Here is a 27,827-nt window from a genome sequence, read left to right on the forward strand (position 1 = left end):
GAAGCTCGCGAAGCATTCTTGGTCGAGTAAATAATATTTTGGCGAAAATCGAAAAACAAAAGGTTGAATCCTCTGAGTTTGTGCCGGTTGTGATAAGAAATTGCTAGTCCGAAAAGCCAAAAATTTTAGACTTATATGTGCAAACAGAAATGCTTTAGTGGATCAGTGTTATGTGAGACATTGAAGAAGCAAAAATATATACATTTGATACCAACAGAGTGATACATCCGCTAGTGGTAACCCTTGGCTGTTATCTGACCCGTTGATAAGATTGAGGCCACGCGCAACAACATGTCGCTTCTAGTGATATCAGTGGCTGTACTCTTAATCGGACTTGCGGCCTATATCTATCAGAGCTTTGCCAATGCAATTCACTACGCTGCGAAGTTCGGTGGCCCGAAGGCATACCCGCTGATAGGAAATGCAGCCCGTTTTAGTGGCAAAACCCCGGCAGGTGGATTAAAGACTCCCTCGTCAAGCACATAGTATTTCGTTGCTATCTTATAAATATCTCTATCGCCTCTTACAGAATTTCTCTTGGAGCTACAGAAAATTATTGGCGAGTTTGGAAAATGCTTTCGCCTATGGCTCGGTACCGATTTGCTGATTGTTGTGACGGATGCCAAAAAAGCAGAGGTTGGTAATGAAGTTGTTATGCGAAAACAAAAACTTAATTGACTTAATTGATATGTAAGCACTAAAAAGGTAAAGCCGCTTCATGACTGTTGGAATATTAGGACTTTGAATCAGTGCATTGGAAATGTTTTGATAAAGTCGTGTTGTGCACCAGCGTCGTAAATCCAATGCTTGTGCATGCCCAACTAAAACAAATACGAGTTCGTTAGGAGAATAGACGCAATTTTGTTAAAATTGTTTTAATCTTTGGGTGGATTTAGGGTCGTTGTTTTCTGAGAAGTATATTAAAAAAAAGAATCCAGTAAGAATGCTCTCCAATGATTCAATTATTAGAGTCTATGTACCATAATGAGAATGAAATTGATTGATTTTATTATGAATTCACTCGGGATCCTGACAAAAAATTGTTCAGTAGATCGAAGCTTTCCGGATGGAGGACAGTAGTTCACAGTTTTCGTCAGTTCATTTATATGGTTTATATTGAGATGTTTGTCACAGAGACTTACTGTGGGACGGTTGTTCAGATTACAAGGAAACACAGCTGTTTTCAACCGTTTCAAAGTATTGCAAAATCAGTATCGTACGCACCCACGATTTCAGTCCACATGATGAGCCCGCAAGGAAATGGTTAAGCGTTAATACCGGTGATTTATCTTTGCCTATGGTAATTTGAGTTAGCTGGGTGCCTCATCTCGAGAGCTCTACGTAATTTATTAACTCGTGCCAGTACCCGGATAATTTCCAGATATTGTGATCTCCAGAACAAGCGACTAGAGTAGGTAAGTGGAGCCTTCCACTCGAACTCGAGGATGCAGACGCATCAACGTTGACTTGATTGACATATAAACTTCAGGTCTAGAATTTCTACTTACTTACTTACTCTTGGTCCATGTCCGCCGGTCCGGCAGAACAAAGGGATGTAATAAGAGAATCACTACTGCCGATTGTTACCCGCCCTGGTTCTACCTAACATGTCGTTGGCTAATTTTGCGTTGCCATGAGCCTCTTGGTCTGTCTCTTCTTCGTTGTCCTTGAAGATTCCAGTCGAGTGCTTCTCTGCAGATATCGTTCACTCCTTTGCTCTTCAGGTGTTTCCGATTCACTTCCATTCCGATTCCGAATTCCGATTTCTAGCGGCCGTTGATGACATTGACCATGGAGTTCCTCGTTGGATATCCAGTTGCATCCAGGCACGAATGATATATCGCAGGCAGCGATTAATAAATATAAATACTTACCATTTTTGCATTGTCCATGCTGAGACGCAAATTTAACCTTCGCTCCTGCTCGGGTATTGTGCGGGCAAAACAATGTCGTCAGCTTAGTCGAGAGCATTTAGCTACTCCATCGTTAGAGGACTCCAAGGCGATCCTCGATTTGGTCAACTGTTGTGAATCGCTCCAACTAATATTTTATTCATAACGATGAGAAACTGCAGCTCTTATCGCTTTGGGTGATTACAATCTGCCGAGGCTTTCGTGGGAATTTGATAGTGACTTAAATTCTTACATTCCTGCATTGGTTTGAACAAAAAATTGCTTTGACGCAATCTATTCTTGCGTGCGGACTGCAACAAGTTCAGGGTGTGCGGAATGTAAACGAAAGATTACTTGACCTAGCATTCATTAGTGATACTGACAGAATCGAACTTTTTGGATCGCCTTGCGGACTTTTAAAAATTGACGCTCATCACAAACCTTTTGTTGTTAAACTTGACTGTATTTGCAATACTAACGACATCAGAAAAGACTGGTTTAATTACGACTTCAACTCTTGCGATGAACCTTCGATTCTCGCTCGCTTACGCTCAATAGACTGGACGACGCTACTGGCGGAAATTAGGTACATACTTTGCAAAATCGCATTTGCAAAGTATGTACCTAATAATGTTAATAATGGTGTCATACAAACCTTCTGCTCGTAGGGCATCGGCGTCCGCTGGTCACCATAATCTGCCTGGAGCTGGGGACTGTCATTATAGCTCATGTGGCGGCTTCGGTTCAAGACAACTCCGCTGCTATCGGAGGAACTGTTTACCAGTGACCCACTAGTCGAACCGGTACCTGGAACATGCAACTGCTCCAGGGAGCTGTTGCTACAATTCAAACTATGGTATCCACTGGAGTGATCACCGCCCAAGCAACCAAAAGTTCGAATTTCACTTAAGGAACGAACTCGGAAGTTTATATTTGGTTCAAATTTAGTTCCGCAGGACTTTCTTGCCGAACAACATGACACTACATTTCCAAACCGAACTTGATTCCTAATAAAGTACCGTTAATATTAGTAGCAACTTGAAAGTTCATCATGCGACTTGAGAGCTCAAAACGCCACTTTAAAGTTCTATATGCGACTTGAAAGTTTAACATGCGATTTGAAAGTTTGAAATTGAAGCGAAACTTCGACGCAGACACTGAAACGGCGAATATTGATTGAATAGTGAAATTTATGCTCCGGTATTAAAACAAAAAATGGATTCTTCTAAAACAATACAAAGAAATGATTTCTTCTATGCCTGCGGTAAAGCGGGTTGTGGTTGCATTGGTATGGGTTGTGGCTGCAACGATGCGGCGGTTGGTCGTAGTGAAGCGACTGGTGGTTCCAGCTTTGCAATTACTGGAGGTAAAGGCAGACCTGCACTATCCAGAACCAGCATGTTTTGAAAGCTCATAGGATTCTGGTTAGCCTTTTTCTTGCGTTGGCTGTTGGCTGACCGCGCATCTAATTAGGACTCACCGGAGAGTTTCTCACAGAAGCCCATCGCCTCATCGTAGGACCGGATGCCATTCCGCTTGATCGTACATTTATATTTTAGCCATGCTTTTTTGGGGGTGATGTTGGCATCCCGAGCTTTTTTTTCACATCTTGAACTCGCTGTGAATTGGTCCACAGCTTAATGTTTCCGGATTTGGAGCTTTGGGTCCATTTTTCTGGCACCACCGAAAGCTCTTTGTGGCCCCTTGCGTTCATAGTCTCGACTGCGGCAAACGGCATATCTGTAATCAATGAAGCTGTAATTAATTTTGCGTTAGTCAATATTGTTTGCATTGTATATAATTACTAACCTGGATTTTGCGAAAAATGTTGCTGCAGAAAAAATTACCGCTTGCTGCTGCTGAAACATTCAAAACAAACTGGTGAACTGTCAAACGCAAGTTCACATAAAGCTTCGCGCGTATTTTTTCGAACCATCCAGTTCGAAAAATGTTTCGCGCGTACTTTTTCTGAACTGTCACGTTCGGATGAAGTTTCACGCGTACTATATCTAAACCTTCACCTTCGGATGAAGTTTTGCGCGCACTATTTCTGAACTTCAAGTTCAGATCATGACTTTCAAGTTCAAAAAGAACCCAGGCGCTGTCCTTGATGTTACAGTAAATGAGAAATCAGTGCATTGAGTGAAATTTATGCAGATCACTTATTTCAGCAATGGAGCAGTGGTATGTGTCTAAGTTACCAAGAGGAGTACTCGAGTTCGAAACTCGAGGCAAGTTATAAAAAAATTAATATTAATAAACAATCATTATTCTTCTGATCTAGGGTAGACGCACCAGTAGTAGTGGTAGTACCAGTAGTGGTGGAAACTTGAATTATTCCATTATTTTTGCAGATTTTGGTACAAGTTTGATAAGTATCGAACTACCAGTAACAGTATTATTTAACAAGTATCAAACTTGTACCAAAATCTGCAAAAATAATGGAATAATTCGAGTTTCCACCACTACTGGTACTACCACCACTAATGGTGCGTTTACCCTAGGTTTTCGATCCAAGCTTATCATTAATAACCAAAACAAATGGTTTAATTAAGGAAAAAACAGGGAATAGTGGAAAATTACTTTTTAATTTTGAGATTATCGAAGTTTTTTTTCGTGCTGAACAGCGTTCTATACAGCGACCTAAGCAGACTTTTTGCGTACTTTCTAGTTCTGTTTAAAGGTCGCTTAGCATTCCTACTTGAAACTTGAAAGTACGGTTAGTTGCTTAAAAATTAAGCTGAATAGAATTCTATTCATGATAATTTGGGTAGCTGATTAAGCTAAAAAATCCACTTTTATCGCAACTTTTGGTTGCTTGGGCGCTGGCACTACTGTTGCTGGTATTCTGGCAAGAGCTGTTTGAACTGCGATTGCTGAGCGACAGATGCTGGTGTGCCCCCGGAACATGTAAATGTGTTTGACCAATTGTTGGATTCATCGATAGTTGAGACTTCACAGCACCGGTAAAGTTCCCCAATCCTGGTGGAACGGACAGTGGAGGCAATTTAGATGGACCCATATGAAAGTTTTGCAATTGATTGCGAATTTGATTAAGAGTAAATTCAGGTGCTGGCGTTGGAGATGTCCATGCGCTGACAAATGGCATGGGATTGATAGGTGGTAAAGGAGAATATGGTTGCGGAACTGGACCGGCCAACATTTGCGATACATTCTGAGAATTTTTTACCTGTTCGTTCGGTCCTAAATAGGAGCGTGGTATGTCCACAATCACCTTCGGACCAGTGCATTTAAGCAGATTATAGCGAGCTTCGTAAATGTTGGATATAAATTTCTCGATTCCTTTGATGACGATGCAGAGGGTGCTCTGGCGGGACTTTTGCCGTACCGATATAAAAACGTCGTGCGCAAACATCAGCTTGCTAATCTCCTCCGAGTCGACCGTATTCTCCGGAGAGTCGAATATCAATGCAATCCGGAGGCTGCCCGTAGCTTATATGCTGGTTTATGGGGAAAGAGCGAGCCACCAATGACCATGTCGTTATACCACAAAATTTTGCAAACACCATGACGCATTCAAGGTCCGCTTCGTTTGAGCCAATCTTCGCGTTGAAGTCACCCAGGTGGATTTAAATGCCCCCCTTCGGCGTACAAATAGCAGTATTGGGATTTTTTCAAAATTCTCATGCTAAATGTGGGTTGTATGGTTTTATGAAATTTTGTATAGCTGATAAACTTACAAACAAAAACAAAGTATTATTTTAAAAATATCATAGTCTTCTATTTTCCCAAAAAATTGCAAAGAGCATTTTTCGATTGTTCAAAAAATAAAAATCAAAACTATAAAATAGAAAGGCCCATCGTTGACAGTTTTTGTCAAATTTTATCGTTTTTGGTTTAATTTTTAACTAAAAGAAATTTCAAAGTAAATGATTTGAAAGTTGAAATTAAAAGCAAAGTTTGAAATTTCTGGCCAAACTGAAAAATCATTTTTGTGCATTTCATCTTTTTCTATTAAAATGGTGCATAATGAGGGCTTTCGGATTCCTGACTTTGGAAGCGAAATTGAAAGTCCAAAATTTAAGATTACCTATTAAAAATAGCAGATGTGTATGTAGGTTAAAATACTCACGTGCCCGGTACTCAAGAGAATCCGAAGAATTAAAAAAAAAGCGTATCATGTATTACTCATTCGTGAAGAACCGGCTAACAGTTTTAAAAAAGACGGATATCAAGCTCAAGTACTTTGGAGCATCAAATGCTGACACGTCTGTTCTCACCTTTGAATACAGGACGTCATTAAATCGTCATTTTCTCATGAAATTGCAAATAGTTGCAAAAAAAGGGTTTATGTACGTCATTCAATTTAACATACTTTGATGGCCAGCTCACTAAACCATGTAGGTAAGATTCGATCGAATCTAGTGGAACACAAACTAAATACCAATTCCATTGCGCTCCCTTATTAGCAAAACTATAATTTCGCAACGTGACTTTGAGTTTTGTGAAAGTATAAAGGAAAAAACCTGAACTCATAATGCTACAGTGCGTATGCTGTCCATACTGATTGATTGTACTTTTTTGTCACCAAGCCAGGCCAGATTTTTCAGCTTTCAGACCACTGTGCGTTGCTAGTATTTAAATCTGATACATCGCAATAAAATTATATTACTTACGCTAAAAATACCCGAAGTAGTCAGTTTCATTCATGAATTGTCCAAGTTTTATAAGGCTTACAAATACCGTCATCCGGGGATACTTGCAACACTTTTGAACCTTGACTGAGTATAACTTTCGAAGTATACCGTTTAGGTCGAAGTGTTAGTAGCCAAAACTTGTATAGTTGTGAGTACTTTTGATTTATGATTATGAGAAAAAATATAAACTAAATGAATCTGTAGAATGAACCGAAAATAGGGGTGTTGCAAGTTACCCAGTAAACGGGGTTACTTGCAACATTTTTCCGATTTTGCGTTTCTTATGATTTTATATCTGATTTCAAACCGCAAATGACTATTTTGAATGTATTTGTAGTAAAACAAGAGATACTGGAGGCGTTTTTTGTTTTCCAATTTCGTCTATCGCTTTTTTAAAGATATTCGGTGAAAATGCAGCATGTCGGCGAACTCCAAATTGCCGTTTCAAGGCACGTGGAATTTTTCACGATTTTAATTTTTCTGGAGATGGTGGTAAACAAAATAACATCGTACAGATACAAACTTACTTTGTACATACTGTTTATTACGATAATTTTCATTTTTACAAGTGCTGCAAGTCGCGCCATATTGGAAGTAACAACACGAATTCATCGTTTCTTCCCCAAGTTCGAAATATAAACAAAGCTCAAAGTTGCTATTTATTAGCTTATATGATGCACTTATTGTGTACAGGAACCAAACAATAAAAAATAATTCCATGTCAATGAACTGACGCAACTTTGCACATCCATTTTTCCTACTCTGAAAGTGGTATTACTTTCCAATCGTATAAAAACAAGCAAAACAATGATGTAATAGATTAAACTTAACTAAACAATAGGTAAACATCCCTTCTTTAAAATGGCATTGGGTACAAATGGTTATGTTAACAAACAAATGCGTTAGAGCTTTCAAAAGCGCGATGCGCCAAAGTGTTGCAAGTAACCCCGGTGTTGCAAGTATCCCCGGATGACGGTATCGAGTTATTATATTTCGATATTGTTATTATTCTCAATTCTGTTTGCAGGCTGTCCTCAGTAGTCAGAAATATTTGGATAAAGCGAGCCAGTATGATTTTGTGCGCCCATGGTTGGGAGACGGACTACTCACCAGTACTGGCAAGAAATGGCATTCCCGACGAAAGATCATCACTCCGACGTTTCATTTCAAAATTCTCGAACAATTTGTGGAAATATTCGATCAACAAAGCAATGTGTTTGTCGATCAACTGAAGCAGATGGCCGTCAGTGGCGAAGACTTCGATATTTTCCCCAAAGTAACACTGTGCGCACTGGATGTGATCTGTGGTGAGTTCTGCTTTACCGCGTAGAATACCTTGCGATTTATACAAATTTGTATTTACAGAATCTGCTATGGGAACAAAGGTAAATGCTCAAGTCAATTCCGATTCAGAATACGTGAAGGCAGTCAAAGAGTAAGAAGCTCCATATCTAAATATTTCCTGAATTCATACCAATTTTTTGCAGTATGTCAACTATTGCAATGCAGCGTGTTTACAACATATGGGCTAGGTACAGTTTTACGTTCAATTTGTCCAAATATGCCAAAATGCAGGCTGAAGCCCTGAAGGTACTACACGGATATACGGACAGTGTAATTCGCACTCGCCGGAAGGAATTAGCGAACAACAATCACACGGATACCAACGAGAATGATCTTGGGATCCGGAAGAAAACCGCCTTTCTGGATATGCTTTTGCAAACCACCACGGTCGATGGTCGACCACTTTCCGACTTGGATATTAGAGAAGAGGTAGACACTTTTATGTTTGAAGGTCATGACACAACTACTTCTGCAATCAGTTTTCTCATGGGAATACTAGCGAAACGTCCCGATATTCAGGAAAAAGTGTACGAAGAAGTCTGTTCTGTATTCGGCAACGATGTCACCCAGCCGGCAACACTTTCCATGCTTAATGAATTAAACTACTTGGACTTGGTAATTAAGGAAACTCTACGCCTGTATCCTTCTGTGCCCATGTTCGGCAGGATGATGATGGAGAACCATGAAATTAGTAAGTGTTGTTTTGCATTTGATTTTATTTTCTGACCACATAATATATTTTTATAGATGGAGAAGTGTTCCCAGCAGGAGCAAACGTGATGATCATGCCTTTCTTTATGGGACGAGATCCGGATTACTTTGATAATCCTCTGGAATTCAAACCGGAGCGATTCTCGGCAGAAATATCAGCTGAAAAATCAAACCCCTACCGTTATGTGCCCTTCAGTGCCGGACCACGAAACTGTATCGGACAAAAGTTTGCAATAGCCGAGATCAAGAGTTTAGTTACCAAAGTGTTGAGACACTATCAACTGCTACCTGCTAAACAAACTCCTCCGGAAATGTTTATTGCTGAACTGATACTACGGCCTGAAGGTGGAATTCCCCTGCGGATTAAGAAAAGGGAGGTTTGAAGAGTAAGCCATTACTTTTTAATTAAATATAGCTGTTTTGAGAATGGACTTCACGTTTATTTATTTTTCTTTTGCTGACTTTTTTTTTCAAAATTGGTGGTCTACACTTTATTATCCAGTTTGCTGTTATGGATTGGCTGCAAGATGTTACACCCGCCGCAGTTGCCAAGAACTCGTTGAACGGCCTTTTTCATCGCCGGTGTTTCATGACCAAGAACTATCGTGAGAAATGGCGTCCTATAAAATGCCATATTTAGATGGCGGATTTAGATGGTAAGACAACGGGCCTTCCGGTCACGGTGTATTTCATTTTGGGAGGTATGCTCAATCGACCTCTCGACGATCAAAGACCTCTTTCCAAACTCCCAGGTATTCGTGACAAACAATATTATGGATTCTAAAATGTACAAACTATTTTCTTAGTTGTTTAATTAGCTTGCCCTCCCAAGATGAACCAAATTTTTCAATTTACTCGGTTGTGGGCTACCGGTCTCCAATCTCTTGCGCATCGAGTAGTTTCCGCCAGATCTCGCTCCACCTCATCTAACCATCTTGCTCGCTGCGCTCCTGGTCGTCTTGTCCCTATCGGATTTAAAATAAACACCATGTTTGCAGGATAGATGTCTGGCATTTTAGCAACATGCACTGTCCATCGAATCCGTCCGACTTTAGCCACCTTTTGAATACTGAGTACGCCATAGAGCCGTGCAAGTTCATAGTTCCTCCGCCTCCATACGCCGCCGTAAACCGTGCTTAGTACTCGTCTTTCAAGAACACCGAGCACTAGCGGGTCCCCTCGAGCATTGTCCGTGTTTCATTCCCATAGAGAACACCCGGTCTTATAAGCTTCTTGCACAGAATACATTTTGAACGGGACAGCAATTGCTGATGAAGCCTTAATAAGCGCGACTTCCGCTGGTAATACGCCTCCGAATCTCACGGCTGATGTCATTACCCGCCATTGCCAGTGAGCTAAAATAGACAAATTCGTCAACTACCTCAAACTCATCGCCGTCAATCGTTACACTGCTACTGCCCAAGTGACGTCGGTCGGCTTCAGTACCGCCAACTAGCATGTACTTTATTTCAGACATATTTACCTTTAAGGTGAAATTAGTCGTCATCGATTCTGCCAATTTCAAAAGCAGTTTTTTTGCTTGAAACAAAAATTTTGCTCATGAAAATATATTCACTGTGTTCAGATTGACAAGAAGAATGCAGAATTTACATTTGTACAAACAGAATTCCGTTTTGGGGCCCAAAAACTGCTTCCGAAACTGGGCTCTCCAACGAAAAATCAATGACTGCTAATTTCCCGTTAACCCAATTTTTTCTACTTCGTTCTTTAGTCTGGCTATCCATGTCATCGGCAAAACAGACGAATTGACTAGATTTGTTGAAGGTCGTTCCCTGCGTGTTGATACCCACTCGGTTCATGTCACTTTGTTGTTGCTATCACACACAGCACTGTGTACCATTCATCGTAGATTGAAGAAGTTAGATTAGTTTTCTGGGGAAGCCGTTCTAGTCCATACCCAACCAACATTTTTGTTGAATAACAGCTTATCAAGCGCGTGTTACCCGGTAATTAGCGGTACAATGGTTGAATACACTACTATTCAAAAAAATGTTTGTTGGGTAACTATTTTCGGTCGAGGGAAATGATGCGTGGGAATTCTGTATTCGCGGCCTCCTTGGAGGATCTGCAGCAGTGTAACTATTTGGTCCGTTGTTGACCTTCCTTCATCAATACCTACTGATTTGGGTCTCTGTAGATGGTTTGAGTGGCCTTTTAACCCAATGCCCTTCTGGCATACAAAAAAAAGATGGTTTGAGAACAGGGATCGCACGATAGTTTTCGCAGTTCAACTTGTCGCCCTTCTTGTAAACCGCGAGGATAACCACATCCCAAATTCTAATTATTAGCTGGTACAGACAAGTGGCCAGTTTGTCTGGTCCTATTTTAATGAGCTCCGCATCGATGCCATTTTCCCAGCCGATTTATTGTTCTTTAGCTACATAATGACCTCTTTAACTTCGCCTATCGTTGGAGTTGGCACCTCCGTTTGTCGCACCATCGAAATTGCTTTCCCCGCCGCCATGGTTCGCCACTTGGGTGCCATTCAGGTATTCATCGAACATCTTCTATCTTTCGGTGACCTCACGACCCCCGTCAAAATACTACCCTTCTTATCCCGACACATTCCGGCTGGCGGCACAAGCCTTTGCAAGATTCCTACAGTGTCTAGTAAAACTTTCGTGTGAACTAAGAACGATACAGTCGCTGCAACTCCGCATTCTTCTACTTTTCCAGACAGCGGTTTTTCTTCCTGCAAATTTGGGTTCACTGCATTTTTTTCTGTCTGTATGTTTCCAAGTTCTCACGTGTGGCATTGCACATTGCACGCGGTGGCGCGTAGCTTAAGGCGACGTCTGGTTGCTTCAGCCGCTCAAGACTTTACCGTGACTGGCATCAGTGCCGAATGTTGTTAATAATGGAGAGTTTTGAGCAAAAGGTGAAACTAGGAGGACCTGAAAAAAGTAATCTTCCGTACACTAAAACTCACAATGGAGTCACTACAGTGGAAAAGAACCACAGTGGTATCGAGAAAACAGGGTGGATTTCTTCAAAAAGGACATCAAGCATTCCAAGTGCCCACAATTCCACCCAATTGAGAAAACTTGGGCAATTGTCGAACAGAAGCTGAAGAAGAGTGAAAAGGTCACTCAAAATGTGACAGAGATGAAGAGATGACGGATCAAAATGGCCACCACATATGAGTGGTATTCGAAGAAAAGTTCGAGATTTCATCAAAACCAAATCTACATAATTTTTTTCTTACTATTTTTCCTCTTAAGTGCAATAAATAAAGTACTCAACATTTTTATTTCGTTACCTGGTTCCGAAATAGAACCATTTTTCTAGTGTCCAGATATTAACCGACTCAAGCTTTATCCTCCCCGAAGAGACCACATGTCGAAGAACAGACTATGTATTTTAGAGACTCCGAATCTTTCATCCTGCCAAGTAGGTGCAGTAAATGTGCTCTTTTATTTATTAGATACAATTTAGGAAAGGCAAAACTTTCTACTTTGAAAACTGATGTAACGGGCACGGGTAACTCTTGGTGAAACTAATTTCCAACGCCATTTTCAAATTGAAAATGATCGACGATAGACAAACAGAATGGTTGAAAAACACTATAATACTGATATTTTTGGATAGTTTTGGATTGTGAAAGCTCAAATCTCTAGCCGATGCCATTTTGTACTTGGAAATGGTGGACGTGATTGTACCCATCAAACATTTTATTAAAAAGTAGTTTAATCAACCGTTGTATGGCCCATATCCAAAACATATTTTTAGAATAAAAGTGCATAGCGCTTACAGGTGATAAACTCGATGACCGTCATTGATGACAGCATAATTTATTAGAGCTAATAAAACTTCTGAGCGACGGTCGTGGGGAAATTCAAAGCAGGTTCATTAAAGATTCTCTCGTATGATAGGTTAAAACAATTGACCGTCATGGGTCATGTAAACTTTATCGAGTTAATGAATACAACATACAATATTTGAGTATTTGAGAATAAAACATTGAGTATGGAAATATTATTACCTGCACCTACATACCTAAATATCACAACATTTCAATTCAGACTCCAAATCAAAAGTAAAGACTATAAGTATTTATTTTTCACTGCTGAGTTTTGATTGTCTTGCTATGAATCGAACCGGCATACTTCCATCCGGTTTCAGAACTAGTTCTCCCTTCAACTTTGGTACATAATCAGGATCATCCAGCTCAGCTCGGTAGAATAACACTATATACGAAAGCGCCACTTTGATTTCGTTCATTGCAAATTTTTGACCTGTAAAATAGAAATAAAAGACGGAAAGAACAACACTTCATCAATGTTGTCTACTTACCGATACAATTGCGACTTCCAGCACTAAACGGAATATACACGTACGGGTTTCGCGTTTCATTCTGAGCACTTTTGAAAAATCTATCCGGATTGAAGCGTAATGGTTCTGGAAAGTAGAGTGGATTTCGGTGCATAAAGAAGACACCAAGCGATACGGTAGTTCCCGGCGGATATCGTACGCCAGTCAATTCAGTTTCCTTCTCGGTTGTTCGGGAGAAATAAGGCACTGGAGGGTAAAGGCGTAACGATTCCTTAATCACCGCGTCCATGTACTTTAATTGGTTCAAAATGCTGTAAATAATATCAAAACTTTATTTAGGTGTCTCAAATAACGTAGTGCTCAACGGTAATACCTTGAACTTAGCACTGGAACACCCCTATCGCCCACAATGGATTGTACCTCGTCATAAAGTTGATCCTGTACATCCAAGTGTTTTGCGACAAGGTAAATAATAAAAGTGAGAGCACTTGAGGTAGTGTCGTGACCCTAAAAAATCAAAGTGTAATTGAAAGGAACATCGAAAAGTTATCGTGTGCATTTACCGCAAACATAAAGTTATTGACTTGATTTTTTATTTCCTCGTTTGTCAACTTTCTCCCATCGATCTCCATTTCGAGCAATTTATCCAATAAAGCGATTCTTTTCTTACGGTCTGTATCATTGGGAATGCTATTTTTCGTTGCCAATCCGGTGGTCAGCTCCTGGCGGCGTCTTGAGATAACTTCCATAGTGAAATCATGACTTACCTTCAACATCTCATGGTACGGCCTGTAATACTTGGTAAACCAAAATGTTACATCAAACAGCCCTATCATATTGAACATTCTCCAATAGGTGATGTGACTTAATCTATGAATGATTTTTATAAAATTACAAATGTTTGTAAGGATTACAACTTAATTGTGTATTACCCAGCAACTGCACGCACATAAGCAGAATCGTTCAACTGTGCTTGGCATGTTACCCCCATGGCCGTTTCCAGTATCACATCCAGAGTGTACAACTTCATGATTGGAAAAATATCCACTGGTTGTCCACTATAACTTAGCAACTTGTTCACTAAAATCTGGGACTGTTCCTGAGAAATTGGGATAAAATTCTCCAGTACCTTGAAATGGAATGCATCGGTCAAGGCTTTGCGATTCACAAACCAACTAGTGCCGTAATCTAAAAGAATTCCCCGACCCAACCATTCTACCAGGTGGTCGTAATCATCGGCTTTGCGATTGAAACTGCTGTTGGTAGCAATTTTCTGTAATCAAAAGCAATGTTTGAATTTATAAACGTTTCCAGTTTTGTCAATTCTTTCACCTCAATATCTTCCGGTGAACTATGCAGTATCCAATATTTAACAAACATATCAACTTTAACACGAGTTCCATATTTTTGCACCCAACTCTCGAATAATTCATGGAGCTCTGAAAATCAAACACGTTGGAAATCTGAAAGTGTCTAGAGTATTGTTTCTGTTTCGTACCTGTGGTGTTGCATTGCAACATTTCGATCGTGTTCCCTAGTAAAGGCCAACCATCCGGACCTGGAATCGATTCGAAGGCTTTAACGAAACGTCTATGCCGAAAATAGACACGCACCAACAAAACGAAAAAAGCCAGAATAACGACCAAACCGAACATTGTCGATATGCCTACTACCAAGAAAGCTCAGCTTAAAGCTGGCTGGAAGGTGACAGGGAAATTCAGGTTTGTGCACTTCAGGTAGGGTAGACATGGTCCGGAAGGACATTTTAGGCCTATCGCTTTATCGTGGTATGTTTGATGATACCTAGGTGTATAGTATTTATAGAATATTCTGAAATACTGCAACAATTTCACACCATATAAACATCTTCAACATTTGATAGATCAAAAATATATTCATTGCCCTTATTGCATTCGCCAAGTGAAATGTGCCTTTTCGCATTTATCAAAGAGAAATGCACATAAAACAGATATGTAACCACGTGTGGCTTATTTAATGCCTTCCGTGAACGTGAACTGGTGGCAAACCTCAAACCTCAATCCTCATGTACCAATTTAAGTACATATTTTATTCGAATTGAACTTCTACTGAACTTTTAGGGAAGAACATCTATACTTTATGAGTGAATTGAAAAATTTTGGGATTAGGTCAGATTTCGCTCGAACATTGCCATGAAAAAATACGGAATTGGGCTCACTACGTTTCAACAGAAGTATCAACGCATCGGTGAACACGAATAATGAAACAAATACCTAAATTTAAATAACAGTTCATTTCCAAATATACGATGGATCAGATACAGATTAAACGTCAGTCAATCAACTAGCTGCCAATAAGGTTTTGCACGGACGAGCATAACCTCGCTTTTTTGACGTCTATCAGTGGTTTGTTTACATCGACTTATAATGCGGGTTAAAATGATTAAAGTGAATATTGTTAAAGGCGTCTGCGGCAGGTCAGAAAAGCACAAAAACTGCCATTCCGAGTAGTTTAGAGGGCGACACTGCTGAACAATACGCTTTTAAAACGTTTAACTTTAGTTTATGCATATTGTGTTTGCCTAACAAATAGTAAACAAACCACGAGTGGATGTCAAACGGATGAATTGCGTTCATTCGTGACGTCACCTTGCAAAACCTTATAGTGATGGTTGCATTGCATTCTCACGACCACACCACGGGTACGTGTAGCATGCTGACATCACGAATGAATGCGATGAACTATCGTCCATCGTTCCCCTTTTTGACGTACAGCACTCGTTCGCTAATTGCACGAATGAGGCGATGCGATTAGCGAATTTCGTTTTTTAATTGCACGATAGTTGCCAATATAAAACGTAAAACGTGATGCGTTATCACTTTAAAGAACTCTTCACATGCATTCACACGTACGCTAAATTTTGGGAAGAACATCTAAATTTTTACAAACGAACTAAAAGCTTAATGAATATGTGTTCAATTAGTCAAAGTTTAGTCAAATTTGCATGAATTTGTTTGTAATGTATCTACACTGAGAAAAAAACCATGGTAACGCGAAACATGTACCCATGGTTATCTTAACTATATTGCAATATTGTAGTGCCTACCATGATTTTTGTCAACTTGAGAAGTTTCGTGGTTAAAACTACTATAACAACAAGCAAATCGCTCACTATTTCAGTGGTTAAATAGACTTTTTTCTCATACTTCTAATGACAATATTTTTACAGCTTGATATAACAATATTGAATTTTCAACAGGACCATGAAATTGGTGAATTTGCTAACTGCAAGAATATCATGGTAGTTTTAACATTTTTAGGAGTTATCGTAATCGGATAAGTTTAGTGGTTTTGAACTCACTATGAAAATATGTCGCGTTGACAATTTTATAGTTGTTTTACCTTTTTTTTTGTCAATCAAAGTCGCCATTTTGGAAAATACAGAATACACGTGTTATGTTTACAGGTTTAAGTTCGGCTAATTATTCTTTAAAAATTAGGTGAGTTTTCAAACATTTAACAAGAAAAAACGTTGTGTTTCTTTATGTTACTATTAAATATAAAAAATCAGTAAATCATCCTGGAACATCAGTGTCTCAAAACAAACTTTTCATGTTTTAGGGAGGATTTGGATACTGACTTTTGTCTTTTGTCAGATGTAATTACAAATGGTAGTCTACGAAAAGACGGAGGCGGAAGCACTTAGACTCGCACTTAGAGCACAGAGAGGGCGAAGACGATTGTATTCATCTGCCCATGGAAGAAGCGACCGAACCCGATCCGGAAGCCGTGATCAGAAAAATTTGGACGTGCGCACGGCAACTTGAACTTGGACTAGGTAAGCCCAAATCCATTTACTGATCGAACGACTAACGCAGATAATAAAACTTTGATATTATGTATTGTTATATTATTTCATGTATCTTTAACTAATCAATTATTACAACTACAATGGACGATAGTTTATTTAAACTGTAGACCATACGTTGATTAATCAATTAATTTATTTATCTAATCGAATAACAAAGAAAACACAAAGTAGTTTTATTAATCGATTAGTAAAAGTGATTAGTTAACGATTAATCGATAAAGAAGTAAGACATTTGCACGATTTCGCCAGTTTTCCGTGTTTACAATATTAATCGGTCGGTCGGAAAGTTATTAAAGTAGGTCGGTCAGTTATTAAGACCGGAAATGCCGGAAATAAATTACATTATTGTCTGTTTAACTTGAACTCCGGCCGGCAGAAGCAGGATAGCGTTTTTTCTCCGCATATAGCTTTTTTCGTGGGTGCACTCGCTCTAAATTATTCAATGATTGTTCGGAAAGTGTCCTTTTGTTGCGGAACGGAAATAATACGATTTATCCTATGAGTAAGAAGTGTGTGGACGCAATCCGTGATCCGAGCTGATTGGACCGGTTGGTCATTCCTCCGATTAATGTATTGCGGCAGTATGTGTTGGCCCACTTCGAATAAAGATTCGTCAAAATCTAGCAAAAGGTGCATCTGCATCTAGTTCTAATGCTAATGGGGGATCGGTCGGTTCAGACTTGAATTCAGCCGACCTGTCAACATTTGCGTGATCACAAATACTATTATTGGCAATCGACCGGTTAGCATTCAAGAAATTATGCATCGTAGTGTGGATCGTGAGCTTTGAGTTTAAACAGTGCTCCCCTTCCACCGAGAAGCAAAGCGACACTGGGAGGATTACTGCCAGTTTATTGGCCGCCCATAGGATCCGGCAATGACAATATGACAAGGACACAATGAGCAGTTTGAATCCTCTGCAGCCACAAAAAAGCTTAAACGAAACTTACTTTTCAAATCCAAACAAACGGCGTTGCAGATTGTGCAACTTTTGTGCGAGATTTTAGTTCAACCACATCTAAGACAACTACTGAATACAAAGGATGCTCAAGGACAAACTCCATTTATGATGGCCGTTACCTGCCGGGCTGGAAACATAGTTTTAATGCTATTCTCAGATTAAGCTAATGAAGATGTCAACATTTCCGACTTAATTATATTCCCGTTAGGTAGGTCTGCTTAATCAGTCCCTTTGGGGACCTTATGCTGTAATGACGCTCCTTCACCTGGCCAGGTTCTATCATACTAATTAAGACATTTTCGAATTTCGCACTTGCGGTCTAATACAATATTTTTGCTGTTGGACTGTATGTGCGAAGGATTGTCACAAGGGACACGATTGTAAACTGAAACGAACATCCCCAACATTGTGATGGTTTGGAAAAATGCAAATGAAAGCGCTAATTGCAGGCAATCAAATCAAACGTTACGAATTGCTCTGTATAATTGCCACCGATACGGTTTTTTTTGTGAAACCGAGAAACTTAACTCCTGTTGAGAATCGACCCTGGGAACGTTCATAATCTTGAGGATTGCTTGACTGCAATCAGGTCCCAGGGCTGGCCTGTATCTTTACATAGGTAGATGAAAGATGCACACTATCCTGGACAGCCGTCAAAGGTTACATATTATACCGGGATGTTGAATCTAAACATACTGTCGATAATTGTAAGCGATAGGCACCATACAATTGTCCTAGCGCTATCAAAACATCAGTATTCTGTCTAGATTTGAACCCTTTTGAACATCTTTTTAAATAATTTCATTTCTATAATGAGAAATCATTCGATTTCATATTAAAATGACTTAGACCGAGCTCTTGTAAAAAAATGGTCAGCAATTCACAAAGGGATATTTGAAAAATATTTAATTTTATCTCAAACAGATTAAAACAGGTCATCAATGGTCCAACAAGGTAGTAGTTGAGCGAGAAAGGACATTTGTTTCAACTAATAGTTAACTGTCTGAATACTTTTTGGCTGCATTTTTAGCCAATTCAAACTATATGTACTCTATCTTCAAAACGCAAAGCTTTTCCCCGAATTTTTGTTGTGCATCTAAATATGCTTTAGTTAAACATTGTTTTAAAAAATATGTATTAACATTCTTTGCAAAAATACTGCGCAAAATTACTAAAAGAAAAATTTATGCGCTGCGATCCAAATACTTTTTTGGTTGACTGTAGTCCTTCAGTCGTATCCCCGTGCCAAATTGATTGCGGAACGACCCATTTGCGATTCAGGTAAAAAGTTAGAGAACAGTCTTGGGAATGCATTAATATTTTTTATTTTAACAGGAAATGTGTATCCGATATAAATGGAAATTGATCGAAGCGGCTGGCCCTGCAATTATCCTATACTCTAACAGCTGGTTGCAAAGTCTATCACTTACAGCGACAGGATTCTACTGCGTTGTGCCCCCGGGAGATGTTTTTAATTTATTCGGTCACAATAACCGATGATCGTCATTGGATGTGCCATCATGATAAAAGTTTTTAGAACAGCAATTGCAAGGGCACGACAGCTTTAAGAGGTAAGTATTGGTGTAAGTTAGTTTAGCACATGTCTATAATCGCTTCTTACCCCGAATAGGATAACGTGAAGTCTGCCGCATTCGATCAATGTTCAGGCAGTTGAAACCAATAGTCAGTGGTTTCACTTCAGTATATCCCAGCTGAATACGCCGGATTTAACCGGCTCTGCCGCGGGCGGAACATCGCAAATTATGGTTGTGACTCGGAATGCATATAAAACAAGAATGCTTATAGAAAACAATTCCAAAATGTAAAATTCCTGTTAAAATTATAGGTAATATATATTGACATAAATGATGGTTTGTTATTCGGATTGTGAGATAATGAGAAATCCGTCTAAAATATTTTTATGACCATTCACATTATACTTACTCCGAATGAATCAAATGAATCTTTTGCAATAAATGAATGTAGTGACTTGCAAGCATACTTGCAAATGCACCACATTCATTTATTGCAAAAGATTCGTTTGATTCATTCGGAGTAAGTATAACGTGAATAATCATAAAAACTATAAAATTTATAGTTGAGATGACTACACTCATGGTTATTTCAACAATAGTTAATAACGTCATTTTTACCACGAAATTGTCACGACAACCAGCTTGTCCCGTTCATTGCGTGTTTAAGATGACTATTTTCTTGTCAGCAATACCATACAAAACCTGGTCATGATAAAAAAACCATTATTATGATGACAATTGTATAGTTTTAAATCATAGTTGTCCCAACCATGCATGGTCATTTTTACCATAAAATTGTCACTGCTACCAGGCAGTTCCGTTTGCTTTTAGTCCAAGATGACTATTTTCTTGTCAGTAAAACCATACAAAAAGAGGTTAAGATAACTAAAGCATTGTAATGATGACAATTTTATGGTATACAGATTATAGTTATGCCTACTATGCGTGGTCATCCGTACCATGCGTGCATTGTCCAAGCTTATAGTCGAAATAACCATGAAAATGTTGTCTAGACCAGTTTTCCCAGTCGGTTGAAAACCACCCTATTTTTCTGGTCAAGCTTGCCCCTAAAATGGTAGAATTTACCATGACATTTTTCTGTGTGTACGTAATGCAGATTTAGAGAGTTTGCATTCGGCAACGCTGCATTTTTGTTTATAGCAACCACCTAGAAAACCACGTGTAGTTTGACAGATAACTGTTTTTTAGTTGCACGATCGTGCAACTAGCGAACGTGCAATTAAAAGACAGTGCAGTTAGAGGACGTGCAATTAGTGCACGAGTGCTGTACAATCAAAACGGTTATTTGTTTACTGTCTGTAAGTCGATTCTTCGTTACTCTTTTAGCAAACTGGTAGTTTTAAAACTAAAATAACAAAAAAATGTTGGTTATTTCGAAAAAAAAACCAAAACCTGAAGTTTTTGCCGTTTTCTTGCTACTGTCAAAAACGTTCCCATGCTGAGTAGACGCACTTAACAGAAAAATTAGCAGTCATTAACTTTTCGTCGAAAAGTCCAATTTAGAAAGCAGTTTTGGGGCCCAAAACAGGGGTTCTGTTTTTTAAAATAGATTCACTGCATTCTACTTATCAATCTGAACATAGCGAATTTATTTTCTTGAACACAATATTTATTTCACCCAAAAAAAACAGCTTTTGCATTTTGCAGAATCAATGACAACTAATTTCACCTTAAAATGGGCAGTCATTAACTATTCGAATTTTGGAAGCAGTTCGGGGCCCAAAACAAGAGCCTTGTTTTTCGAAATGTATTCATTGCATTATTCTTGCCGATGTGAATATATTAATGCATTATTCTTGTTCAATGAGAATATATTTTCATGAACAGAATTTTTATTTCAAACAAAAAAAACTGCTTTTGAAATTCTCAAAATTAATGACGACTCAGTTCTTATTAATTACTACACTGGAGTTTATTAAAGGAATATTGGCATGGATTGTACAGTCTGAATTGTTTGTCCATCGCTCGATAAACCTACTGCACGTTTAATAAGGTTTAAATATTCGAATCTGGTCATGGTTTTGACAATGATAATGAGGCTTAAAGCATTTCAAAACATTGACATTCGATTAAAGGTGTCTGTGCTAATACTATTGCTCTCTGATTAAAAGGAGCACTAAAATGAACGTATTTTCATTTACGGCAACTGAATTAATTTAAAAAAATTTAAGTTATATCGTTGCATTGAAGTCGCCACTGATTGTTATTGACTTATTTGATGGATAAAGCAACACGTCTAAATCGAAAAATTCACTAATGATATATTCATCTGTCCAATGAATGCAAAACATTACATTTTGACCTGAGTGTTGTGACGTTTGTGCTATGTAGTATCTATCGGAAATAGCGCAACCGTGGCTACGCCTAGCTGTTCAGTTTCTACCTGAGAAGTTCTACCAAAATTGCTGAAATATGTTAACTGTTTTCATTTTATCGTTGATCACTATTGCTTTCGTACTTTTAATCGTACATCGAAAATTAACCAACTTCCACCAGCTTCCCGGTCCGCCAGAATGGCCCGTGCTGGGAAGCTCGCTGGAATTCGTGAATTTAAACTCTGTCGGTAAATATCTATGAAAAGTGTACGACAGATGTGGTGAAATTATTTTGTTGAAATCCAATCCGTCTATTCGAAGCATATCAAGCCAGCGTAAAACTTGTTTGGATAGGTTTGGATGAGATTCTAACATAACAACTCACTTTTTGTTTTTGTTTTTGATTCACTCGTTTAGTTATTTATCATGAATTTATTCATTGATTCATTCCAAACATGTTTTCCGTAAAGCCATATTCAATCTGCTTCGACAATACGCTCGGGTGTACGGCAAAGCGTATAAAATTTGTTTCGCCTACGACTACACGTTGGTGTTCGCAAAACCGGAGATTGCGGAGGTAAAATTGATATATAATATAATCGGCAAAAATCATATTTAAGATTAAAAATGATAAATAAAATTATAACGGATAATCTTGGAAAAGTTAAGCACTGATAAATTTGTTTATCAAAGATTTCCTTTGTTCGGAATGTGAAAAATTGCAACAAGGGTAATCTAGATATGCGTAGAAAAGGTTATTGAAAATAAACAGGAATAAAGCTAACACGATTTAATTTGAATTTTTATAATTTTATGTGTTCAATTGGCAGAAGTTTTGCTTATAAAACTTTTCAAGTTGCTAAATGTTAAGGTGAAGCGAAATGAATTCAAATATGGCCGGAAAGACGGCACCCATGTGAGGATATGGGTGCTATCGATCCGGCTATGTTCGGATTCAGTACCGTTTCACCTTAATCTTTTTGAATTTTGAAATTCAGAAATGCGTGGGAAACTTGAATTGATTAAAAACTAACGAAATTATCATTTTTAATCCATTCAGCAAATCGTCAACACTCAATCGTATGCTTCAAAGTCCGAGGATTACGACAAGGTCGCCGAATGGGTCGGAAATGGACTGCTTATATCGAAAGGTGAAAAATGGTTCAAGCGACGCAAGGTACTGACACCTGGGTTCCACTTTAAAATATTGGACAGCTTTGCGCGAGTGTTCAGTGAACAGAGTGATGTCCTGTGCCAACAGTTGGCCACGTATGGTGGGGCACCGGTAGATATTTTTCCTCGGCTGAAACTATTTACGTTGGATGTCCTTTGCGAAACGGCCCTCGGTTATAGCTGCCATGCTCAAACGGAGAATTCTTTCTACCCGTCAGCAGTTGAAGAAATCATGTCTATATTGTATTGGCGTATGTTTGATTTGTTCGCCATTTACTTATTTCGCCTCTCGACAAAATACAGTCGCTTCAAAAAACTTGTTCAGCGGACGAAGCAATTTACGTTAGGAATTATAGACGAACGAAGGAAACTGTTGGACAAAATGATATCGACGGAAAGCACTGAGGTAGATTCTGATTTTGGTCGCAAGAAAATGGCACTATTAGACATATTGATTCAAGCTACCGTCGATGGAAAGTCGCTTTCAGATGAGGACATCAGAGAAGAGGTGGATACATTTACATTCGCTGTAAGTTTTATGTTTGGATGATGCTTGATAACAATTGACTGGAAATAATAATTATTTCAGGGGCATGATACCACTGCATCAGCGCTAACATTTATCCTTTTCAATATTGCGAAACATTCGGAAGTTCAACAAAAATTAGTGGACGAAGTCACTGCGGTTGTTGGCAGTGAACAACAGGAACTAGATTTGCAGTGTGTATATTCGCAAATGCAGCTGTGAAAGAATGCTTGTTCAAATATATTCATTTCTTTTATTTTAGCACTTTAAACGATCTTCGCTACATGGATCTAGTGATTAAAGAATCTCTTCGTTTATTTCCACCGGTTCCGTTAATAGCAAGACTTGCCACTGAAGATACCTCGATTGAAAATCTAAATATTCCAAAAGGAACTTGTGTATGCATCAACATTTTCGAAATGCATCGAGATCCCGAGTATTTCGAAGCACCTGAACGTTTTATGCCTGATAGGTTCGAATCTCTCGGAGAAAAGGTGAAATGCAATCCTTTTACTTACATTCCGTTTAGTGCTGGCAATAGAAATTGCATCGGTAAGTAATCTGGTAAATTGTTTTAGGATACGTTAAACAAAAGCTTCTGTTGTAGGTCAAAAATATGCTCAATACGAACTAAAAGCAGCTGTTACGAAGATTTTGCAGAATTTTCGTCTGGAACTTCCTTCATCCGATTACGAGCCAACACTAAAAGCGGAAATAGTTCTCAAGCCAGCTGACCGGTTACCAATACGATTTGTTAAACGGACTTTGTGATATCTATAAAATATCTATTGAGAACGCAGTTTAATTAATTTATTTTCCAAAAATGTCGTCATAACACTCCATCATGGTTACAACACACTCTCTTGGCACGGCGCTCATCGTCTCGAATCGTTCCGGGCACACGTCAGTCAAAGTTTCGTTGAATATGCAGGAACTCATCAGAATACCAAGGCTCATGGTGTCCATCTCGTTTTCCTCTATCGCAGCGACTCTTGAAAATAAAGGTTCAGTTTTGTAATTAGTTGGTCAGATTACCAATAAAAAAATTTTAATAGCTATTTATCTACTCTGATTAGGAGATTTGTAGACTGTAGACCCTTATACCTGAATTATAAGAAGTCGTTCGGCATCATTGTTTGAATAATAAATCTTCTTACTTTCTGCATTTCTGATCTCGTTTTGCTTGGATTTTCATTGATTTTTTTGTGCTAGGCTTTTGGGTGCGTCATAGACCAAATACATGAATGAAAGAGACTCAAAAGACGCATACCGTTGACCTAGGAGTGGTAAAGGAATTCGTGTATTTTTGATTGCTGGTGATCACGGACAACAACAGCAGTAAGAAGCTCCTCATTAGACCGTTAGTTCTTTATGGACTCGAAGCTGGGACATTACTCACAAAGGACATAAGCACTCTTGCCGTGTACAAGCGGAACTTGCTGCGGACGTTATTTGGCGGAGCACAAACCGAAAGCGGAGAGTGGCGAAGGCATTTGATTCACGAGCTATAGGTAGTTTAGGCTTGAAGTGATTCCCATCGTACATCTGGAGAAAATTGGTAGGCAACGGTGAGTCAGACACATCGTAAAGATGCCGGACGACGATACGACAAAAACGGTTCTCTTCAACAACCCCGCATCCGTCTACTTTCCTGCTTTCTAACATAGCAAGTGACCCTACTTTTGTAAGTGCTATTAGATAAGAGTTCTTGCCTAATCTCACTCTGTGTAGCGCCTCTGTATCCTACAAAGTCAAAAATTAGCATATCTCTGATGGACCGAGTTTATCCTACTACAGACATATCATTTTAGACATTGAGACTAATCCTTTATAGAGTGAATAAATCCGGAATCCAGGAAAAATAAATTGGAGTTACTTTAACACTAAACATACCGTGAAGGGGTCATTTGATCCTTTGCTTTTTTGGCCCATTTTCACAGCGCGCAGCGTAGCAATATTCGCTTAACAACTTTTATTTAAAAATATATTTAAAACATAAAACATTTATCGAGAAAAGTATTAACGATAATTTATCGGCAATCGCGGCATTTCCGGTCTGCTAGCAAAAAATATTTGTAGAGTGCGATCCTTATGTTTAATAATATACGAACTCCAGTTGAACTGAATTGAATAGCGAGTCAAGTTCTCAACAAGACGCTTCGCTTTTTTTGCTTCCAGTTGAACTTAATATTCTGCAACACAAGATCACATGTGGGTATAACTCCAACTGTCCGCAAAAACGTAAACAGTTTGTCGTGTTGTACCGTGGCGAAATGAGATCCTTAGGATTATAAGAAAATCCAGAGTCAAATTCAGACTCTACTTAAAGCTTCGCATTTCCGAAAAGCGATGTCCAAGGACCACAGCAATGGACTAGACAAGTTGAAAAGGAGGTTGGGAAAACTTGGGGAAGTTTCTAATCTAACACTAACGCAACCAATTCTTGAAAGAAAATTGATGATTTCATGACTGTACCATTATTGTCAATGCCCGGAGCAATTGTGTAGTGTGACCCACAGAGAATTCCAAGCAGTCAAGTGGAACCAGAAATAATATCTAATTCAATGCAACTCTTTGAACCGAAAGGGAAGGAAAAAACTTGTACTTCCCGTAGCAAATGTTTCCTATATAAAATATTCATCTTTGTTGGGAATAATTTCTCTAACAAAGGTTAAATAATATGTAGCTCATTGTAGTGCGCAGTTACAAGCATCGCTACATACTTAGAAATCAACTACATTTTATAATAAGATCTTTCTTACTTGCATAAGTGGTGGATTAGAAAGCCTAGTGTGTTTTTCCGTAGTTCATCCAAAGAGTTCACAAGTTCTAGCACCTTCAAGGTTCTGTTGTGTACTATAAAGACATATCATATTAGTCACACAAGAAAAATATGTATCTCTTTTTCAGCAAATCTTACTCATGTCCGAACTACCCGGAATTATCCGATGCAATAATTGTAGTGATACAAGCGGCTCCTTCAGCTCTCTTAGGAACAGCTTAAGTATACCGCACACTTCATGTGGTGTTTTCTGCTTCCGTAGCTTCTTATAGTTGTCAGCATTGATATCATAGCGCAGATTCTGGATGACGTTATGATTCCCTGATACTCGATAAAGACCGCCGGACTTCATAAACCTATCGCTTGATTCTACAATCGTCACGCACTCGACAACAATCTTGGGAATCCGCGGGTTATCATGCATAATCACCCGTTCCAGGTAAGTGTTGAAACAAGCTTCATCTAAGAGTTTAGAAATATATCAAGTTATCGCTAACAACTGCTACCTAAATACTCACTTTGAATAATGTTACGTTTTTCAAGCGTTTCCTTGTCAGTACGACGTTTCAATTTCAGGTATACTAACAATTTACCAGCGTTAAAGCTCTTTTGTGAATCTAATAGAGTGTTATAGTTTTCCTGCAATTCTTCATAAGCTTCCTTTAGCCCAGTATTCTCCAGCTTCAAGCGTTCGTGACGTTCAGCCAAAGCTCGATAGTCGCGAGCTAAGGCATTATTTTTCTCAATCAATATCCGATGCTGGACCTGGAGATAATTAAACTGATCCACTACGTTGATTCCAGTGGACGATTCTGCCACCGACTGAAAATATACTATGAAATATAAATGAAATTGCTTCGCAAAAAAACAACTTTTACCTTGGATTCTCTGATAACTTGTGGTTGATGACGTGTTCTGAAAGTCAATAAACAAATTAACTTGTTACGGAATGCCACAAAGCATTGTCAGATAATTTACTTTCTCTGAGGCGCAGAACGATTAGTCAATCCATCCAGGAAATGCTTCGGACGCTGCCTAACTTTAGCTAGTCCCAGAGAGTCGCGTGGGCTAATGCCGGCCATTAGTGTTTCGATACTATCCGTTTACTCCAAAATGCTGCTGGCAGCGTTTTGGTTTGCAAGACTAGGAAAATAAACGATAAGTAATCGCGAAATGCTTCAATGACTGCGACAACCTTATACACATATAGTTTATACACATCCATCGAGAATGGGTAGTAATGATATCATTGTTTATCTTATCAGCTATAGTGTATAGTAAAGTAAAGCATGTTGGTACACACAAACAAGCGATTGAAAAAAATGGTTCACTGAGCTTTAAATATATTTTAGTACAACGCTTCCTATAGTAGGTACTATAAGGCTAAACACAGTGTTCAAAATAAATACAATGTGTTATGAAAATCTATGTTTCTTTGTAACAGCATCCTACTACAGAAGTGTTTGAAGTTCTTCTATATAAATTTGAATCCGAACAATTGTTTAATAATTTGTTTATTTTCGGTGCTCTAGTAAGATAGTAAATTAGTATTGCACTACCTATTAGAGCTAATCAAATTTACCCTCCATAGGTTGAAAATACATATGTCTAACTAATGCATTACACATGACATCGTTTGTTTGAATACGCCCAGTACAGGGACCTGTGCAGATTAGACAGTGAGGCCTTCCAAAGCGACTCCCACGTCTTACGTGTAGTCAGTTTTCAAAGAAATTTTCAAATGTTTCTACAAAATGCTCCATCCT

The 27,827-nt window shown here is 38.8% G+C and overlaps 2 protein-coding genes across 2 annotated transcripts; one reads left to right on the forward strand and one right to left on the reverse strand.

The window, feature by feature from the left end:
- Positions 1–24,403, forward strand: LOC128739762 (cytochrome P450 4d1-like). Its single transcript, XM_053835264.1, has 12 exons — positions 1–454; positions 530–636; positions 7,578–7,857; positions 7,916–7,985; positions 8,038–8,585; positions 8,642–8,982; positions 21,675–21,828; positions 22,051–22,157; positions 22,641–23,282; positions 23,343–23,473; positions 23,542–23,831; positions 23,887–24,403. Exons 1-12 carry the CDS (start codon positions 292–294, stop codon positions 24,048–24,050), a joined length of 2,997 nt encoding a protein of 998 aa, XP_053691239.1. The 5' UTR covers positions 1–291; the 3' UTR covers positions 24,051–24,403.
- LOC128744483 (rho GTPase-activating protein 15) lies at positions 24,081–27,356 on the reverse strand. The gene is made up of 6 exons (XM_053841529.1): positions 27,040–27,356; positions 26,940–26,976; positions 26,580–26,883; positions 26,200–26,523; positions 26,042–26,135; positions 24,081–24,270 (listed from the first exon to the last, which is right to left on the reverse strand). The coding sequence occupies exons 1-6, from the start codon at positions 27,141–27,143 to the stop codon at positions 24,090–24,092; spliced, it is 1,044 nt and encodes a 347-aa protein (XP_053697504.1). The 5' UTR covers positions 27,144–27,356; the 3' UTR covers positions 24,081–24,089.
- Between the last annotated feature and the right edge of the window lie 471 nt (positions 27,357–27,827).

This window comes from Sabethes cyaneus, chromosome 3, assembly GCF_943734655.1.
Source record: "Sabethes cyaneus chromosome 3, idSabCyanKW18_F2, whole genome shotgun sequence".
Classification (NCBI taxonomy): Eukaryota; Metazoa; Arthropoda; class Insecta; order Diptera; family Culicidae; genus Sabethes; species Sabethes cyaneus.